The sequence below is a fragment of the Styela clava genome, chromosome 11 (assembly GCF_964204865.1).
Source record: "Styela clava chromosome 11, kaStyClav1.hap1.2, whole genome shotgun sequence".
Classification (NCBI taxonomy): domain Eukaryota; kingdom Metazoa; phylum Chordata; class Ascidiacea; order Stolidobranchia; family Styelidae; genus Styela; species Styela clava.
Window position 1 is genome coordinate 7,913,736 of NC_135260.1, and position 20,198 is coordinate 7,933,933.

At 36.7% G+C, this 20,198-nt stretch overlaps 3 protein-coding genes across 6 annotated transcripts; all 3 read left to right on the forward strand.

Annotated features, from left to right (window-relative positions):
• Window positions 1-4,151, forward strand: LOC120347425 (peroxisomal sarcosine oxidase-like). Of its 4 annotated transcripts, none has more exons than XM_039417386.2 (9): window positions 1-172; window positions 446-598; window positions 701-849; window positions 1,566-1,785; window positions 2,391-2,579; window positions 2,706-2,852; window positions 3,016-3,186; window positions 3,340-3,415; window positions 3,696-4,150. In XM_039417386.2, the coding sequence occupies exons 2-9, from the start codon at window positions 500-502 to the stop codon at window positions 3,818-3,820; spliced, it is 1,176 nt and encodes a 391-aa protein (XP_039273320.2). In that variant the 5' UTR covers window positions 1-172; window positions 446-499; the 3' UTR covers window positions 3,821-4,150. The 4 variants fall into 4 exon arrangements, with proteins under 4 accessions (XP_039273320.2, XP_077973912.1, XP_077973913.1 ...); XM_078117786.1 differs by having other exon boundaries at window positions 1-161; window positions 443-598; XM_078117787.1 differs by lacking the exon at window positions 446-598 and having other exon boundaries at window positions 1-161; window positions 698-849; window positions 3,696-4,151.
• A 12,753-nt stretch (window positions 4,152-16,904) lies between these two features.
• On the forward strand, window positions 16,905-17,711 carry LOC120347982 (uncharacterized). Its single transcript, XM_039418093.2, has one exon. It carries the CDS (start codon window positions 16,905-16,907, stop codon window positions 17,709-17,711), a length of 807 nt encoding a protein of 268 aa, XP_039274027.2.
• Window positions 17,712-17,924: 213 nt separating this feature from the next.
• On the forward strand, window positions 17,925-19,556 carry LOC120347980 (uncharacterized). The gene has a single exon (XM_078118016.1). It carries the CDS (start codon window positions 17,925-17,927, stop codon window positions 19,554-19,556), a length of 1,632 nt encoding a protein of 543 aa, XP_077974142.1.
• Window positions 19,557-20,198: the final 642 nt, after the last annotated feature.

Consider the following 20,198-nt stretch of genomic DNA (forward strand, 5'->3'; position numbering starts at 1 on the left):
CATGATTTTCCATTTCTGCATTTACTGACTTCAGGACTTTGCGCGGCCAGGATGGGTTCTGCAGGTGGATGGGTTGCTTTCCAGGTCTTACGTTGGAAGCAGTTAGACTTATGAAAGTACCTGTAGCAATTTTCTCAGATTTCGAATTTTGTTCGTTATCGTCTGATCGTAGGTAACTTCAGAACTTACTCAACTATACTGTTTTTTGTAATTTCATAACCAGGTTATCTGGTAGCATGCAAAGTCTTGTTTTGACCAAGGCTACATTAATAAGCATGACACGTGGGTAGATAAACCAAAATCTCACAGTGACTCTGGCACACCTTGCTGCTCTGGTGAATCTTGACTTGATTTCATCTTGACTCTGGATTCAAGAAAGATTTGTTCACAATTTCGAAAAAATTTTGAGCAATAATTTGTGTATCACATGCATATTTTTATTTAGGGTATTCTTTTCGGATACCGCAGACCTATTCATTCGCTAATTACTATAAATTGAATGGACGCTGATGTGATAGTTGTTGGTGGGGGAGTGGTAGGTTTATGGACTGCTTATCATCTCAATGCAAAGGGTGTAAAATCTATACTCTTTGAACAGGTGTGCAATTTGTAGTTTTCATTCTTTGAAGTCTAATAATCTAGTTTTTGTGATTCACTACCCGGGAAGTGGTTCAAAATAAGATATCCTGTTTCAATTTAGTTCCCATATCCTCACACAAGAGGAAGTTCACATGGCCAATCAAGAATCACAAGAACATCATATATTGATAAAGAGTATGCTTCACTCATGCCTGAAGCCCACAGAAGATGGAGAGAATTAGAAAAACAGAGTGGTCGAAAACTACTGATGTATGTTGATTTTTTGTATTGCTTCAAAAATGTTGCAATATCCTAAAGACTTTACTTTTTAAGCTTGGTATATCTGTATATAGAACAGTAATTCTTGTAATCATTTATGGATTTCTCAATAACTAATACCTTTATAATAGTAAAGTTGTTATTCCTATTGATTTTACATTTTTGATTCAGTCATAATCATATCGATTTTTGTTTAGAAAGTTAGTATTTAGTGCGGTATGACAGTATGAGCAATTGTAAACAACATTGTTTGAATTGCTGCATTGACTGTAGTCACTCTTTTCTTATTTCATTTTGAGGGCTTGATATCGAATTACATTCTTAAATGCAAGGATGGGATTCTCATACTTATCTCTGGGAGAGAAAAGGCGATAAGACGGCCTAATTATTTGGCTCAACCACGGCTCAGGATACTCGAAGGTTCGATGGCAACGCTTGTACGATGCTCCCACCGCCGTAAAAATTGTATTTTACCAAACTACACCAATGAGGGACAGTTGATTGATCTTTGACTGGCTGTACATTCTGCAACACATTTTGATTAGCAATGCAATATCTATAATTTTTAACATCCCAGCTTCCATATCAAATTAGCATAGACTGTTATCTTCTCATGAAATTATGATTACCCTCAATCCACTTGATTAGAATATAATACGGTACTCGTTACCCCAGGATCTAGCTTCAATCAGAACACATTTTTTCAGAGACACCGGACTTGTAACACTGTGGGATGCTAGACAAAGTATGAATGAATTCAATTGCATGCTGAGCAATCTAAAAAAACTTGGTGTATCTCATGAGATCCTCTCCGGGAAGGATTTGGCAAAACGTCATCCTGGTTTCTCTGAGAAGCTTCAATATACCGGAATATTGGAAAGCGATGCTGGTTTGCTTCGGGCAGATAATTGTACTGCTGCCTTGCGAGTAAGAGTTTTGTTTGGTATTGGAAGTAGGATTGACTTTTTCATATCTATCCGAAAAGAGTTAGAACTTGATAAGACAGTTTATTCTGACGACATATTGCAGCCTCCTGTTCGGCATAAGTTATCCATTTCCTAATGCATGGACTTGCAGACATTCAGTCTTGTCAATCAACTATCTAGGTGTTTTAAGTATGCTGAAATCAGAATCATGTAAACCTATTGCGTCATGCTAATTTGTTGCAACGTTCTTGCCATGCCTTGCGTGGGATTCGTGTTGCAGGACTTCTCACTACTGGAGGATGGTTAACATAACCGTTGTTCAGCCATTGTTATCACCTCAGGTTCATGCATCTGAGACAAAATTTGGTTTGCTTTAAGATTGAATCATCCTACTGGCCTAATTGATTCATATCAGGCTTATTAGCACATTTTAATTCAAGGATGTGCTTTGTGACGTCTTATGTTGACATTGACATGTTTTGTTCGTACAAGAAAGAGAGAGCCAATGTGTTGTAAAAATTGATTGCTTGGTTTTACCTCTCATTTAATAATAGTGTTTGTTGTTCAAAAGATTTACATCATAAATTTTTTTTTTTTTCGTTCAAGGATTGGTATACATCACATGGTGGTGAACTGCATGATAGTGATCCTGTGCTACATTTGGATGTAATCAATGATTCCAGAATCGAAGTCAAAACATCAGTGAAAACTTATCTTTGTAAATCAGTTGTATTGACTTGTGGACCTTATATCAATAGTATTTTATCAACTGTCAATTTAAAACTTCCAGTACAGGTAACATGCATTGCTTTCTTTTTTTTTAATGTGCAATCATCTTTCATCGCTATCTGATGTTTTATGATAAATTGAGAGAAATATGATAGAAATGCAGCATCTAAATGCCTGACCATCTCTTTTTAGACGAAACGTATCCTCGTACACTACTGGAAAGATGAAACTACATCTTCTAATTATTCCCTCGCAAATAATTTTCCTGAAGTAATTCTGATGTTAAAAGGGGGAGAAACGTACTCACTTCCATCGTATGAATACCCAGGTTTAATGAAAGTAAGATTTCACATCTGTGTTTCACAGACAAACACCTATTTCAGAAAAAATCAGGAGTTTTTTTTATGAAATTTGAACTACTTGAACCAGTGAAATTTTCAAAAATCTTTTTCTACTTTTCCAATGTTGCTTGGTATTTTAAATAAATATTTCAAAATTCAAGATATGCTATCATGGTGGATCTACTGTTGATCCAAAAGCAAGAGATTCTGAAATAACTTATGATATTGATGACAAAAATGATCGTGTACAACATCTGAAAGAGATAATTAGTGAAACCTTCCCTGGGATTGATTCATCCTCACCTGCTATTGAAGAAATCTGCATGTATACAGTGAGTTGATCTTCGAATATATTATAAGTATTAAACTTGAAGCATGCTGCATGCATATATGAATATACATACTTCTAAGGATGGAAATGAATTCCCACCCATCTGAATTGCCCTGTTGAGTGAATCTATATGATTTGTATTATTTTGTCCCAGGGAACGCCCGACTCAAAATTTATTTTGGATTTCCATCCGAATCACACAAATGTTGTTATTGGTGCTGGATTTTCAGGTATGCTTTTTTTGCCTTGCCAGATTACTGAAATTTGGCATGTGGTTCATAGTACCATCTTATGTAAATAGTATCCGTATTCTACACGAATTTTTTTAATTTAATCATTTAATTAATTTTCTTAAATGTGGCCTCTTTCTCCTGGAGAAATTACATTTATATCTAGTGCTTTTATGCAGGAAACAGCCTCTCATGCTCTGCAATCACGACTTGTGTGTCACTGTTAAAATGAAATCTATATTATACTGATAGTGAACTTGTTTGCTTTTTTTGTTGTTAGGTCATGGTTTCAAAACATCACCTTCAGTCGGTCATATTCTTGCAAACATGGCAGTTGGGCAGAAAACTTCATATAAATTGGAACCGTTTTCAATGAAAAGATTCAAAAATATTTCAAAATTGTGATGGTTCCCAATCTTGCTTTGCAAGTTTGTCATGCCTTCTGATTAGGTTTTGCTTATCACAGATAATATTTGATTGCGAATGATTACCGGTATTTACCTTGGTGAATTCAAACTCACAAATTTCATGGTGTAATTGAAAATATCCTTCACTTTCATTTTACTTGAAAGAAGATTTATTCAGGTGCTAATATTGTCATCACTCGTTTGATTATTCATGAACTGGCAGAATCTACAATCTCATGAAGTTTTTTTCTTGAATTTTTTATTAGTTGAACAGATCATAATATTGTAATCATTTTCAAATACTGTATATAGATAATTGTGCACAATAAAACTGCACTTATGCAATCAGTACCTTAAACTTTGTCTAGGACAGTCTTAGGTAAGATAGATTATTATCGGTACCACATTAAATAAAGCTTATTGTCGTTATTGAGAACATATGCGTTAGCGACCTCCCTGCATCTTGATCTCCCCCCCCCCCTCAAGTTGCATTGGGGGAAGGTTTTTGAATTTGTCTAATAATGACAAGCATTTAAAAATGTCAAATCTCTTGAGGTTGCTTCCTGATGAATCATATTTAGCAGGGCCGGATTTATCAAAACACAATGAGGGCTGTAACCAAGGGGCCTTGGACAAACAAACCAAAATCACGAAACACACCTTGCCTATATTAAATTCATGGCTAGTTGTAAAGGGAGGTTAAATACAACAGGCGGAAATAGACAAATCGTCCATATCAGTGCTCACTACAGCCGAAGTGAATTGAAAGCGAAAGCTCGAAATTTTTTCATTTAGTCATGTCTTTTGCGCGTTTGAACGACAAGGAATACTTTTTTAATAATAATTCTTAGGAGGTGTCAATTGTGGCTAAAATTTGTAGGAGACATCTGTTTAAGTTTAGTTTATTTAGTTTCGAAAAGTAATGCGGGGGCCACTCAAAACTCTTCTGGGGGCTACGAATTGGACGACCCTGATGTATATAGAGTATAGACAAACCGGTAAGTGTTTTTAATGGAACACCACCTTTCCCAGCGCTTCTTTGTATTAGTACAGAGTTACAATACAATTCATGGTGCAACTCATTCAAGTATTTTGATAAACGTCGCAGTAGTGAGTCCAACGACACTCCATTTTTGCATCCAAATGATAAATATCCAGGCTTGTCCATGGGAATGGGATTCCCATGGCAAACGTCCTATTAGGCCGCGAGCCGAGGCCCTGAAAAACGCCTAGAAAGTGAGTTTCGTAGCGCACATCAGGTAACTACCTGAAAATGATTTTAAAATGTTCCTTAGAAATTTGGCAACAAATTTTGCCTTGTTCCCACTTCCAAAAGTTGCACGTTTTACGGAAAAGGCGCTTTTACTACAAGAAATATGTGCTACGATCTGTCCTATATTCTCTACATTTTCGGCAATGAACAATGACTTCTGCATGACGTAACAATTGAATCGAATCAGCTGTTAGCGAGCGGATGAATATTAGTTATTACTGCTCGACCTTGCGTTGAGTTGGGCAGCCTTTCCATAGCCCTGTTTAGTTATTATTAGTTAAGTTATGCTAAGACGTTGTTGAAAAATGTATAAGTAAGTTATCAAACACTTGTAGATCCCTACCACGGATATGGGCCGTGAGACGAAGCCTTGAAAACGCCCAGAAAATGAGTTTCGTAGCGCACATCTGGTAACTAAGTAAATTCTTCAGTTTTGTGTGAAAATGAACATACTGAACGCATTACATCTTGTTCCACAATCCTGATGCGAAATTGAATATAAGAGGTTCCCGTGTAGCGAATGTGCATTGTGTAACTATGGATTATAATGTATTTTACCCTTTCATATTAATAGCATGTAATATTTCACAAAATAGGCCGCATTATGTTTACCTCCACGTTTCAAAACTTTGAATGGTCCTTCGTAGAAGTTTTCTAGTCCTCTTCTTGATCGGCTGATTTTAATAAAAACATGGGTACAATTTCTTAAGTCCTTTGGTACATAAGTTTTCCTTGCAGGTTGTTTGCGTGTTGGATTTGAATCGAGATTTCTGAAAAATCTTTTAAGTTTATTTACATATGTATGATGGTCGGCACACGTTTCTTCTGGCTGCGGATCCACGAATTGGCCTGGAAGGCGCAAGGTTGATCCATATACTAATTCAGCAGGGCTGAAACCCAAATCTTCTTTAACGACTGATCGGATACCAAGTAAAACAAATCCCAAATTCGGAAACCAGTCAGATGCGAGCACCCAAGCTCAAATGGAATCAAAAATTTGACCGTAACAAACCTTTCGAATTATCCACACCCTAATAAGTAAACTCGATTTCGACGCACGTTGCGAATGGTATATGGTGTGTAACTCGCAATGTATCGCTTCGTTATTACTTATTTTCATTTTATCAATTTAATCGTCTTGTATTTTATTATCTTTTCTCTTATTATTATCCATCATAAACATAAAAACACCTTACTATAAAAATATAAATATTACAAAACCATCAAAATAAAAAAAATTTTGCGTATTTTCATTTCTTTTGGTGTATTTACTTGTTACTAATCAATTGTTGTTTTTAGATATCATGAGTTCTTTTACTCCATACAGAATTTGATTCAGGTTCAATCTCAAGGATTCAATGGTTCAATAATTCTTCAAATCACTCATTATTCAATTTTCAGGATTTTTCTTCCTTATTATTTTTTCCAAGTTACCTCTAACATCAATTTTACGACCTTAAACATCTAATCAACTTCAATGCAATTTTTAGAACGAAACCCGCCATTTTTTTTCCATTCCCAGTCTCTGCATTAAACATCAGAACCGTTTTACATTTTAGGGTGTCCCTTCCGGTACATCGTCGCCATTTTGTTTCAATGTATCGTTACAATTTTATTTTCAAATGTTAAACATTTCAAAGCACCACGGAGACCCTTTGAAATTTTTTTCTTGTATTTCGATTTTTTTTCTCTCTCGTATTTTCGTGCCCTCGTAAACGACGTATATTCTCTCGTATACCTTAGCCATTATTCATCATATCGTACCTTTTATTGATTCGTGTTTTTGTTTTTAGACTTTCATCTCTCGGCGACCGGACTACAAAATTTAAAAAATTACCAAGTTAATTTTTTTTACTGTCGAGGGGGAATTGTGTAGCGAATGTGCATTGTGTAACTATGGATTATAATGTATTTTACCCTTTCATATTAATAGCATGTAATATTTCACAAAATAGGCCGCATTATGTTTCGCAACAGCGATAATGCATTCGCTCCATGTATTGCCTTTCTCGTTTCGACCAATTTGATAACGTATCGTTTCCGGTTTGCCGAGAATGCTCTATAATATTGTGTTTCTTGTACACTCGATATATGACTTGTGATCTGACCGTAATCTTACTGCATTAGGAATTAAGTGTATACAATTTTATCTGTACTTGGAATTTGGATCGTGCATCTTTTCAATAATATACAACAATTCGACAATCATCATCGTGTGCTTATTATCGTCTGAGGGAATCCAGATTGGAGTCACATTCCATAACACGTGAAATTAATAACGTGGGAATCGAACTTTGAATATTAGGGTGAACAGTCTTTATCCTTGAGATCACACCTTGTCTCCCTATACCCGGAAATTCAATAACCATAAGTTTACAACACATACATAAGAACTATGCAATTCGAGAGCCCTACAGCACACTAACACAAATGTATTCCTGTAATGTTTTGCCTGACCAAAATCGGACTTCCTCAGTCAATCATAATTTATTAGGTAGATAACGAAAAATATGGCATACATGTATGTAACCAACAACAAAAAATACTTTAATTTTGTGACAAGAGTCGCGAGTGACCTCGAAAGCAGCGACACCAACAACGCTGATTCACATTAGCGAATAAATTTTATGTAACAACCACAAGCAGTTTACAACAAGAACAGCATAAAAGGCTACATCCATTTTATAGAAGCTTTCGAACGTATTTATTTTTAAGCAATGAAGTCACAAATTAACATCGTGAGCACAAAAACACAAATAAATCAGTTATTTCTCACTTAGAAATTTACCGGAAAAGTCAAGAAAATTAAATGAATGTACAATATGTACATAACATAGTGAACAGAAATATTACAATTAGTCTTTTTTTAGTTTATGTAGTTATGTATTTGAACAAAGGCAATATTATTTCTATAAACAGGACTACGACACTAACAAATGTCCGAAAAAAAAACAAATAAATGATACTTATTAAATCAACTGCAATATCCAATTCACTTTCTTCTGAATTGTTTTCGAAATCCACTATCTCGATTATAGGCTTGCACGTAATCCACAGATTTACGGAATTACGGAATTATTTCGAGTTACGGAAGGGAAGTTACGAATTACGTAAAGTCGTAAATATTGGTCGAGCACTTTCACGATCGAAACGAGCTCTCTTCAAAGCAGTCAATTCCGTCGATTGTAGAAAATGAAAGTTTTAAAAAGAAGTTAAAGCTTCGGTATTTGCAGCCGTTTTTCTCACTTTTCTCTCTCTTGCCAATACGTCACCGTGATAATTAATGTCGCGCTTATCAAACAGGAATATGACGACGGGAAAGAAATTGCGTAATGAACCAACGCAACTTCGTCTTTTCGGCATCGGTAAAGCGATTGAGACGGCAGAGAAACAACAATATAACGGGATTTCCCACGATCCGGTAAAAATCCTTTGCGGACCGTTGACGGTCCGCGGACCGGCGGTTGGGAACCACTGTTTTAGAATACTTGAATCGAATCCAGAATCCTATCCTATTTTTATAGTTACCCGTATTTAAATAATGGGATTTCTCCACCACAATGCATGATTGAAATTTAAAAAAAAAGCTAAATTGTAGCCTAAATGTTTAATGTATAACTATCTTTGTGCAGTATTTAATTGAAAATGTCCTGATCATTGGATTATATTTAACCAAGGCAACGAGATTTAAGAATTTCGACAATCGTTTTTTTGTTTCAACAGTTCAATATTCTCAATTTAACTACTATCAAATATCAAGTATGAGCCAGTGTGTTTATTCTGTGCGAGAACCATTTTCGGAATTGGAATTTTCGGAATTGGTAATCGGAATAACGTCAATAAGTCGGCATCAATGATTATTATAAAATGCTGACTAGGTAGTAAAGTCGAATAATGTTAAAAACGGTGCAATAACAAGTCTTCGTCGCGAGGCAAGCGCAAGTATAATCAAACGAGAGAATACGCTCGTCGTGGCATTGATAAATTGGAAACCCGACATTTATTTTTAATACGATTTCAAAAAAGTCAACTATCGTTTCATAAATATCCGTATACCAGTGTCGGTAATGATAAAATTGATTGCATAAAATTGGGAAGGTTAATTTGCGAAGGTGATAAAGGAAATCAAAGCTAGCACAAAAGATAAAAATCAGAATAAAATTAATTTGAATTCACTCTTGTCTTAACATCTGTCGCCGGCGTGTAGTAATGCCAGGAATATGAAAACCCAAACTCGATGTCCCAATCGAAAATGAAGTGGATTCAATTGGTTGTTATGATAGGTTTAAATGTGTGAAAAAATATCGCAATTACGGGGTCATTACGTAATCGATTTTGCCGTAATTACGGAATTGATTTTTGTCAATTACGTGCAAGCCTAATCTCGAAAATCGACTTTTCCTCTATAAGTGTACTGTGATTTTTGCAGTCAATACAAAAACAAAAATCTGTGCAATTTAAGTTGATTTTGGCACACTTGCATAAATTATGTTGACTATTTTTCTTACACTTGCAGTTTGCCAACTCAAGAACTGATTTGAGGGCCACATGCTTCTTCAGTGAATCATTGTTGGGTGGAGAGTATAATCCTTATGTTTGCCAGTGTTAAATAGACGTGCCCTGGTATCATTTACATTCTTCATATCCTCTTCATACAGTGAACAAACAAATTCCTCAGCTTTATTTATTAATGCTTCGTTAACCTCAAAAGATCTTCATAGTTGAAAAAAAAAATGAATTGAAAACCTCAATGAAGTCTCCAACATGAGTTTGATGGGCAGTTCCAATTGCAGAAAAGTGCTAAAGTATTTCAATATGAATAGCCCATCTAAGCTGTTTGCAACTATTTTGATTCTCATATACCTTTACGCTTCAAGACTTCTTGTTTTATTCCATTTTATAGCACTGATAGCAGCAGGGATTAGAGCCTGCGTTAGGTCGGATTGGTGGAACATTGCCGTTTTCTTTTGTAGTAGAGTATCTAAAATGAGGAAGAAAATCATATCTGGAACAGCATGAGTGTAAAAATACCACTAAACACTAACTAATACCTTGAATACATAATGCATTTTATCTGATGTACGGTACTCAATGAGCGTATATATGCTCATTGCATGTACTACAGTCCAGCAGTGTTTGCATACCATTACTAGACTATATCTACACTAAATTTTGATATATCACAGTCTGAAATGCCCTATGACAGTATGAGTATGGACTATAGACTATATTTTAAAACATCAACTGTCTGTCTACAACTTGATTTCTCACCTCTCAATCGTTTCCAATGCTACTTTCTTTCCACTCCGGCATAACTTATCATTGCTTCCCAGGTTCTTGTCGACTCTATGAATTTAGATTTAGACCAACCGACATTAGTAAAATTGATTATTTTCTTCTCTTTCACACAACCGTGCATTACAGAAACAGCCATTAATTTCTATTTCCAAATATGCTGTGGCCTATTAGGCCTAGTCAAGAAGAGTCATTAAATTAATCATAAACATTTCATGCAATCCAGAAAATATCGTTGTTTGTGACATATTATTCTACGTCTAGCCTTCCTTGGAGTTACCGCACGGTACCTATTTAACAACGTCTTATGAGCTAGTGCTCAACTAAAATTGCTATTTATGGTAAGGATATACAGGTGTTTAATATCTTACTTATACTTTTCAACACCTCCTTAGAATAACTGAACTAATAATAACTGAAAAAAACTATGGAAAGGCTACTCAACGCAAAAGCGAGCAGTAGTAGTACATCTGATATTCATCCGACCACTGGGGATCCACCTACAGCTGACTAGTTTGATTGTTACGCCATGCAGAAGTCTGCGTTCATTGGCCCATGATACCGGAAAAGCAGAGAAAATAGGACAGATGGTAACACATATTTATTGTAGTAAAAGCGTCTTTTCTGTAAAACGTGCAACTTTTGGAAGTGGGAACAAGGCAATATTTGTTACTAAATTTCTAAGGAACATTTTAAAATCATTTTCAAATAGTTACCCTATGTGCGCTGCGAAACTTGAAGATAAATGGCCTCGGCTCGCGGCCTACATGGGATGGGATGGGACAGCACACATTTGTATTTCCCATAGGACACGAAAACCGTTTGGTTTTCGGGGAAATGATGGTAAAACATTTCGTTGTGATCTTCGCGTTCATATATTTAAGCATAGCTCAGTTGTTAGTTATAAAAATAGCAAAATTGATCCAGCATTAGCAATATATATACTTCGTGAGGTATCTTTAATAATATGAAGACCTTTTCGAGACACCCTAAAACTCTATTTAAGCCCTATCATTATTTTTCCGAAATAGCCTTTTTCCATACGTTTTGGGTTCTGTAGGTGGACAATGAAAGCGCACTACTAGCTTCACATTGGTTCAAATCAGAGTTGCCATATTGGCTTTTTTACCGCCAAATTAGACATATTTGGCTTTTCGTCAGAATTTCCGTTTGGTGTTTTAGCTTATTTAAGTCTATTGTAATGTAGATTATTAAGATCATATGAAATACGATATACAGTATATATTTAGTTTGCAACAATAGCCTAACGCTTAGATACTTACAGACTCACCATTAGGTTTTCTCACGAGCATCGATTTCTTTGTTTAGTACCCTAACCATAACCAATCAGAAATAGGTTACCAATGACGTAACAATTGAAATTTCTGCGGCCGCTCAGACGGATATTCAAGCAGGGTTGAGAAAGTTGACTCGTTTTCATAGTTTTGCGTGATGTTTGCCAATTTTTAGTAATGTTTCCAAAAAATAGTTGTAAATTAAATAACTTACCGTAATTATCATCATGCTTTCCGAAAAGCTTTAGTTTAATTGCAGTTATCAAAATTTAGTCTCGCGAACGCTGTGACAAACAGTGCTAAAATTAGCTATTATTACGACAAGCACGTGGTTGGATAATTTTAATAAAAAGTAATGGATTCAAACATGTAAACCTGTTTAAAATCGCCAGCACTTCAATGCACTTTCAAATAAGCATAATTTTTTTTTTCAATAGTGAAATATAGGAGGAAATTTTTGCGGTATATCTCAAGTTTAATTAGAAACATGTAGGTATATCTCATACTAAAGCGGCACCCTGTATTGTATATATTGGATTGTAAAATATTGCTTTCCGCTCAATATTTTTTATATTTGTTTTTTTTTGAACTTTCTATAATCTATATAGATGTCGGCTCTACTGTATTGTACACTCTGCGTCTGTCATTCAATTCAATTACTTCTTACTTTTATTTAAACCTTTCATCATGTTGAAGTGAAAATCATCATGATAGCAACCGAAATACAACTTTCAATGAGAAAAGATATTTGTGCGGCTCAGTAAATCAACTGGTGGCTTTGAATCAGCATATTGCAAACTGTGCAAATCCACTTTTGTGCCAAAGGTTTCAAATCTGACAAATCATAGGGCGTTTGTACTTGATAAAATTGTTGGCTCTTTTGTCTCTTGCTCTGACCTTTTTGATCGTTGGGATCTGGCAACTTTAATCCAAATAGCTCAGTCAGAAATATTGAGATCAGTGAACCCTATTAAGACTTTTCACTACTGAAAATGATTTGATTCGATTCTCATTGAAAATACCATGACACTATCACGAAAAATATATATTTAGAATAATACATTGTCTGGCATTTGTAATACTACCCATTTGGCGTGAAAATGGCCATTGAGGGCCACAGAGCAACGCGTTCCTGAAAATTTCGATCTCGTGAATGCCACCGCGCGAAATCGAAAGCGCAGATTGTCTAAATATATTATTGTCATACTCGGAACCTCGGCGTTCGCTGCCTTTGTATCTTGGAACAAAACTTCAACAAATATTTTAGCCACCATTTACTGAATACCGGCTTTTAGGGTTCAAAGATTAAGACCGAGTAAGATGAGGCAAAATTCTCATGCAAAAGAAATATCAATCAATCTGCGAGCTTGACTGCAAGGTTTTAGGCTACATTGGGATACCATTTGTTACATCGAGAATCGCATTCACTTGATTTTTGTATCGACTTAAACATTGCGTCCGTTTAACTTGTGTAGTAATTTATTTGTTATTGTTGACGCCGTAATTTCCCTTGATTGACATTGTGCTTCCACACACTTTGTTACGAAACAATTGAGAGAGTCTTCGTGGCAATTGCTCGCCCAGACACGTCTCGCTTAGACAGGGATAGTGTCGGTAATTTGCTTTAGATAGCGCTTTACTTTTGCAGAGAATGGCGCTCGTTTCGTTGTAATTTGTAAATAAGTTAAACTTGTTCAGCGACCTTGGCTTTCTGTTTTGACTGTAGGACGATTAAATAATGTAGATTATGGCTGCCCACCTAGGCCTAATTTAGGGATATTTTATGAGCATTAAATGGCCTTTTGTGATTGATTTCACAGTTATAGTTTATTTAATTGATTTGTTCGGATTTCATTGACGAATGATTTCATGTTCAACTTATGATAATTTAAGCCTGGAATAGCAGACAAATTCGGTATGTTATAATTTGTTACTCTTTCTGATTTGAAGGCTGCAAGTTATTCAATAGTAATTTGGTTCGACTTAATAAACGATGTTTGATAATTATGTTCATAAATTTGAGTAGGCTTTCTAAAGGCCGAATTGTGTATGATTATTTATTTATTGCAAGTATTTTGTATTGATTTGTTTTTACGTTTGTATTAAGATAACCGTGTCAACTGTATACTTCGAGTTGTGTGATTTTCTGGATTGAGGATACAAACTTGGGGCTTGAAAGACCGCGTTATTGAACTGTTAATAAATATCTAGTGTGCAGTCGGTGTCGTCCAGGTCACAAAGAACGGCTGTTACATTAAAGTTATCGAATTTCCGCAAATGAAGTTATCAAATTTATGCAAATAAAGTCATCTGATTTGCATAACAAAAGTATCGTCGAATGCCGGCAGGAGTTCGGTAAATCGTCAAAATTGAAGAAATCATCCTAGTGTTGAACATTTAAACTTTTGTGTTGCATGTTTGATGAGCACTGTAATTGTACATTATGGATGCGCAATCTGTTTCGAAATCAAATTTAGAAGAGTTACGTGCTCGTATGAAGGAATTATATCAAGATGCTGAGAGACTTATGTCAGACTACAAAAATCGAGATTTGTTGAAATTGAAAAGTGCTGACATTGACAAACGGTTCACCGAGTATTCAAATGCTCATGAAATTCATGTGAGTACTTTACGTTCTGAAGAAGATCGGAGAAATGTCAGCGAATTTTTCCAGTGTGATCTGCGCGAGTTTCAAGAATTTAATGTGCACTTACGTGATTGGTTCAAAAAGAGTGACGCTGATGGTCATAAATCATCGACACATAGCCCTGAAGCACGTTCTGTAATTTTTGGAAAAAGTTCCCGTCGTTCATGTGCCAATTCAAGTTCGAGTACTAAACGTACAGAAGCTATTGCCATTAGAGAACTTGCTCATGCCAATATTTGGCAGCAAGTAGAAAAAGATGCCGCAAAAAAGCGAGAACATGATGCTAAAATGGCAGCGGATGAAATTAGATGCTCAACTTGAAGCTGAAAGACTAGAGCAAGAAGCGCAAAGACTTAAACATGAAGCTATGGAAAATGCTAGAAGGCTGGAACGCAAAGCTATGGAAAATGCTAGAAAGCAAGAGCAGGAAGCCCGAATGAAGGCTGAAAAGCTTAAACGTGACGCTGAAATAAGAGCTAGACAAATTGAAGAAGATGCTCAAAGTGGAACAAAGCGTTTGGAATTGCAGCATGCATATGAATCAGCCTGTATAGCAGCCGATGTATGGGAAAATGCTTCTCAGGGAGGCGAAGGTATGTCATTATATGAAAATATGTCTCGTTCACATTCACCTAATCAAATCCAAGAGTTGAATAAAATAGTGGTTCCAGTATTAAAGCCTCCTGATGTGAGACCTAAATTGCCAGCATCAGATTTGTTATCACAATCTCGAGTCAGAATGGAAAATCCTGTACTAAATGTTAGAAGACCTGCTTCTACTGATAATGTGCGAGATGCTGTGAATGTGAATATTCCTGATCAGTATGAATCAGTGAACCGACCTCCGTACACAGAACCACACATCACACAACAAAGAAACACGTATGATCAATCATCACCGAATGTGGAAAGTTTATTGGGCAATATGGCATCTATGCTGCAAGACGGAATTGATAGACCTCGACCTGAAATATTGCATTTTAGTGGAATAGAGACTGAATATCTCCGGTTTATCACTAACTTCAACTTAAATATTGATAGAAGAGTACATGATACAAGTACGAAGTTGTCATATTTGGTACAATACTGCGAAGGTGATGCGAGAGAACTGATTATGCACTGTACAATGTTGCCACCCGATGAAGGTTATAAAGAGGCATGCGATTTGCTCAGAAAGACATACGATCGACCAATGCTTGTGGCTAGAAAATATTCAGAAAAGTTGACTAAAGGACCATGGTTGAAACATGGAGACAACGAAGGTTTGTTACGTCTTTCTCAAACGTTAGAAGAATGTTTAGTCACTTTGACACATTTGAAATATTTTGGGGATTTGGATAATTTTGATACTATTTTGTCCATCGTATTACGACTTCCTCTCAAGTTGCAGAACAACTGGGAAGAATCAGTGGCAGAATTAGATGGACAAGATAGAGAAGTGAGATTTAAAGATCTTGTTCGATTTATGAAGAAAAAGGCTGCGGCTGCAAATACGCCTTATGGAAAAGCCTTGAGAGCTCGAAGGGAGCAAGAACAGCAATATCGTTTACGATTTCAATCATCGAATAGGCGAAAGATTCACGCTCATTCTACTGCTGTGACTTCAGCTGTTGACAGCAGTGTTATCAGTGCAAAACATATTGAAAAGGGAAAAGAGGTCTGTCCTGACTGTTTAAAGACGTCACACAAACTTGTTGACTGTTACAAATTCCTGCAGAAGTCACACGGTGACCGCTTGAAGATTGTTAGAAAGGCAAGATTGTGCGATAATTGTTTTGTATATGGTCATATGTCGAGAAATTGTCGTAAACCACCTGCTTGTACTGTTGACGGGTGTAGGTTGAAACATAATACTTTATTGCACAGAAAAGAACAAGAGACATGTACCCAGACAGAAAATGCTGCTGGTATGCATGAGTCAAAAGTTGAAGCATATGCGACTTCAAAAAGCTCAGCAGGATGTTTTTTGAATATTGTACCTGTCAAGATCTGTGCCAACAGAAGAGAAATAGAAACGTATGCATTTCTAGATGAAGACTCTACTGCTTGCTTATGCGATGAGCGACTTCTTGATCTATTGAAGTTGAGAGGCAAGAAAACGCAGTTTTCGTTGACAACTGTGAATGCGGTACCAACATCACAAGATGGTTATGCGGTTGACTTTACTGTAAAATCACTGGATGGTAGAGAACGTGTTGATTTATCTCATGTGCTAACTGTTGATAGACTGCCTGTTAAAGCTAATGAAGCACAATTTGATGTACAAAGTTATGCACATATGAAGGGATTGAAGATTCCTACTCTGCCGTGTAAAGACGTGATGTTGATGATTGGGGTAAATGTCCCTAAGGCTTTTTGGACAATGGATGAGAGACGAGGGAAACACAATGAACCTTCGGCGAAGAAATCCATTTTAGGATGGTCATTGGTTGGACCAGCTTTATCTCAGGAGAGAAACAGTGATGTTCACATTCATTGCGTTCAAGAGCAAGAGGAAGACTTGCTGAGTCAGTAAATCAAATGTTTGTGGGAAATTGATTTTAAAGATGCTTCACTGTCGCCTATTCCATCAATGTCTAAGGAAGACAAATACGCATTGCAATTGATGGAAGATTCAGTTGAGATCGTGGACGGACATTATCAGTTACCATTGCCATGGAAGCCAGGATGTCCTGATTTGCCAGACAATCGAAGTGTTGCGATGAAACGCTTAAAGTACATTGAACGAAAATTGAAGAGTGATCCTGTTTTGGAAAAGAAGTACTGTGATACTATGGAGAAATATATTAGTCTTGGATTTGCAAAACGTATCCCGAATGAATATAAAGTTGGCCGTAAAGGTGCAGTTTGGTACTTGCCTCATCACCCTGTGTTTTCTGAACAAAAGCCAGGCAAGGTACGCGTTGTCTTTGACGCTGCATCACGTTGTATGAATACTTCCTTGAAAGACCAACTATTGAGAGGCCCGGATTCGGCAAATTCTCTACTTGGAACTCTTCTCCGCTTTAGACAACCAGAAATAGCTATTGTGGCTGACATCGAAGCAATGTTCCATCAGGTGAAAGTGCACCCGAAGGATTGGAATGTATTGCGATTTATGTGGTGGCCTGGAGGTGATTTGTCACAGGATCCATCAGAATATTTTATGGTCAGGCACATATTTGGTAGCGTCTCATCTCCATTTTGTGCTAATTGGAGTCTGAAGAAGACAGCTCAAGATCATCAAGATGAATTTGACGAAAATGTTGTCAAAGGAGTTGAGCGAAATTTTTATGTTGATGATTACCTGAATGGCTCATCTACTGTAAACCAGGGAATTCATATTGTTCGAGAAACGAATAAATTGCTGGAGAAAAAAGGATTTCATCTAGCAAAGTGAAAAAGTTCCAATCCTGAAGTTCTGTCTGAGATCCCTGCTAAAGACATAGCAGACTCTGCGTCAAGTGTAAATTTAGAACCTGAAAAGATCGATCGAGTACTCGGAATAAAGTGGAATATCCAAGAAGATTGTTTTGGATTTGATGTTAATGTGAAATCAAAACCCGCAACAAAACGAGGGATTTTGTCTGTACTCAGTTCGATATTTGACCCGATGGGAATAGTGGCACCTGTAATACTAAAGGCAAGGATATTGATGCAGCAGTTATGTCGAAATAATTATGGATGGGACGATGAAATATCGAATAGTGAAAATTTATTGTGGAACAGATGGCTCGAAGATATTCCTGGGCTTGAGAATATATTCATGCAAAGATGTTTTGCGCCTTCTGGTTTTGGCAATATTGTGACTCGTCAAATACACCATTTTGCAGATGGCTCTGCAGTTGCCTATGGGACTGTATCGTATTTGCGACTAATCAATGAAGATGGAAAGATTCATGTTGCGTTTCTTTTAGGAAAAGCTCGACTTGCACCCATCAAAACTGTTTCAATACCACGGCTGGAGTTGACTGCTGCCGCTCTTGCAGTCAAATTAGATTTATTCCTGAGACGTGAATTAGACTTCGAAGAAAAAGAGTCGATGTTTTGGACAGACTCAACTTCCGTGCTTTTGAGTATTAATAATACATCACGAAGATTTCCAACATTTGTGGCAAATCGACTTGCAAAGATTGAAGAGGGATCGAATGCTTTGCAGTGGAGATATGTACCTACAGATTTGAATCCGGCAGACGATGCATCCAGAGGGTTGTCGGTACAATCGTTGATGGATGAACGATGGCTGAAGGGACCATCATTTCTCCAAGAGCAAGAGGAATATTGGCCTAAACCGCCAGTACAGTTACCTGAGCTTCCTGATAAATTTGTAAGATGCAAGCCACGGGTTGTTGCGAAATATGTTTCTGAGTTTGCTTTGAAGCCAATGGATAAATTCATTTCATATTTCTCAACATGGTATAAATTGAAAAAGGCAAGTGCATGGATGATTCGATTCAAAAAATACCTTCATAAGAAGAAGAAGAATTATAAGTGCAATGAGAAACTTGAAGTTGAAGAATTGCGAGTTGCTGGAGACGACATTTTGAAATACATACAGAGACAAGAATTTGGCGAAGTTATTGATGCCCTGCAGAAAGCCAATCACAGAAGTACATCTGGAAAACAAGTACTTAAGAGATTGAAGATTGCAAATTTCCTGCATAAACTCAATCCGATTATGAAAGATGGCTTCATCAAAGTTGGTGGGAGATTGAGAAATGCACCGGTTGATTTTGATGTTAAACATCCGATTATACTCCCACATAAACATCATGTAACTGAGATGATTATAAGAGAACATCATGTATCTACACATCATTCTGGTATGGGGAGTACATGGGCTTCTCTGAGACAACGATTTTGGATTGTTAAAGGAGGCGCTATGGTGAAATCTGTTATCGGAAAATGCATGTTTTGTCGAAGAAGAAGTTCACCTGTGAGTAAACAGATTATGGCAGATCTTCCGAAAGAAAGAGTCACACCAGTTGAAAGACCATTTTCGTATGTTGGAGTGGACTACTTTGGACATTTGCTTGTGAAGCAAGGACGAAATACTGTCAAGAGGTGGGGCTGTATATTTACATGCATGACAACTCGTGCCGTACACTTGGAAGTTGCATACTCGATGGATGCAGATTCATTCATAAATGCGTTAAGAAGATTTATTGCACGTAGAAGTAGACCATTCAAGTTCATCTGTGACAACGGTAGTAACTTCGTTGCAGCAAATAAAATCCTACGTTAGGAGATAGAAATTTGGAATTCAAGCAAAGTTGGACAATTTTTGCGTCAGGAGAATATTAAATTTCAATTCAATCCACCTACTGCTTCTAATTTTGGAGGATGTTACGAAAGATTAATTCGATCAGTTCGAAAGATTTTGGTTGCTCTCTTACACGATCAGTTGGTGTCAGATGAAGCTTTGGCTACTATTTTTTGTGAAGTGGAATCACAGTTGAATTCCAGACCCATCACTCCAATAAGTTTCGATCCGAAAGATGATGAGCCACTCACTCCAAATCACTTGCTGTTACTGAATCCTACAAGTAATTTACCTCCTGGCATATTTGACAAAAAAGGACTGTTACACTCGACGAAGATGGCGACAAATTCAGTATTTAGCTGATCAGTTTTGGATCAGATGGACCAAAGAATACTTACCCACACTTCAGACACGACAGAAATGGACCTCTAAAGAACGTAATATGGAAGTTGGTGATATTGTGCTACTTGTAGACAATACTATACCCAGGGGGAAGTGGCAGACTGGACGTGTTATGGAAACTACACCTGATAAACTTGGAGCTGTGCGTCAAGTTACTGTGAAGACATCCAGGGGTTTATTGAGAAGGCCAATTGCAAAGCTGTGCTTGATTCATAGAGTTAA

Bases quoted from the DNA above. Each gene is read 5' to 3' on its own strand.
- LOC120347425 (XM_039417386.2), top strand. From the start codon at position 500: ATGGACGCTGATGTGATAGTTGTTGGTGGGGGAGTGGTAGGTTTATGG. The intron at 1,786-2,390 runs GTAAGAGTTTTG...TTTTCGTTCAAG, and splicing joins ATTGTACTGCTGCCTTGCGA to GATTGGTATACATCACATGG. The intron at 2,853-3,015 runs GTAAGATTTCAC...TCAAAATTCAAG, and splicing joins AATACCCAGGTTTAATGAAA to ATATGCTATCATGGTGGATC.
- LOC120347982 (XM_039418093.2), top strand. From the start codon at position 16,905: ATGTCTAAGGAAGACAAATACGCATTGCAATTGATGGAAGATTCAGTT.
- LOC120347980 (XM_078118016.1), top strand. From the start codon at position 17,925: ATGGGAATAGTGGCACCTGTAATACTAAAGGCAAGGATATTGATGCAG.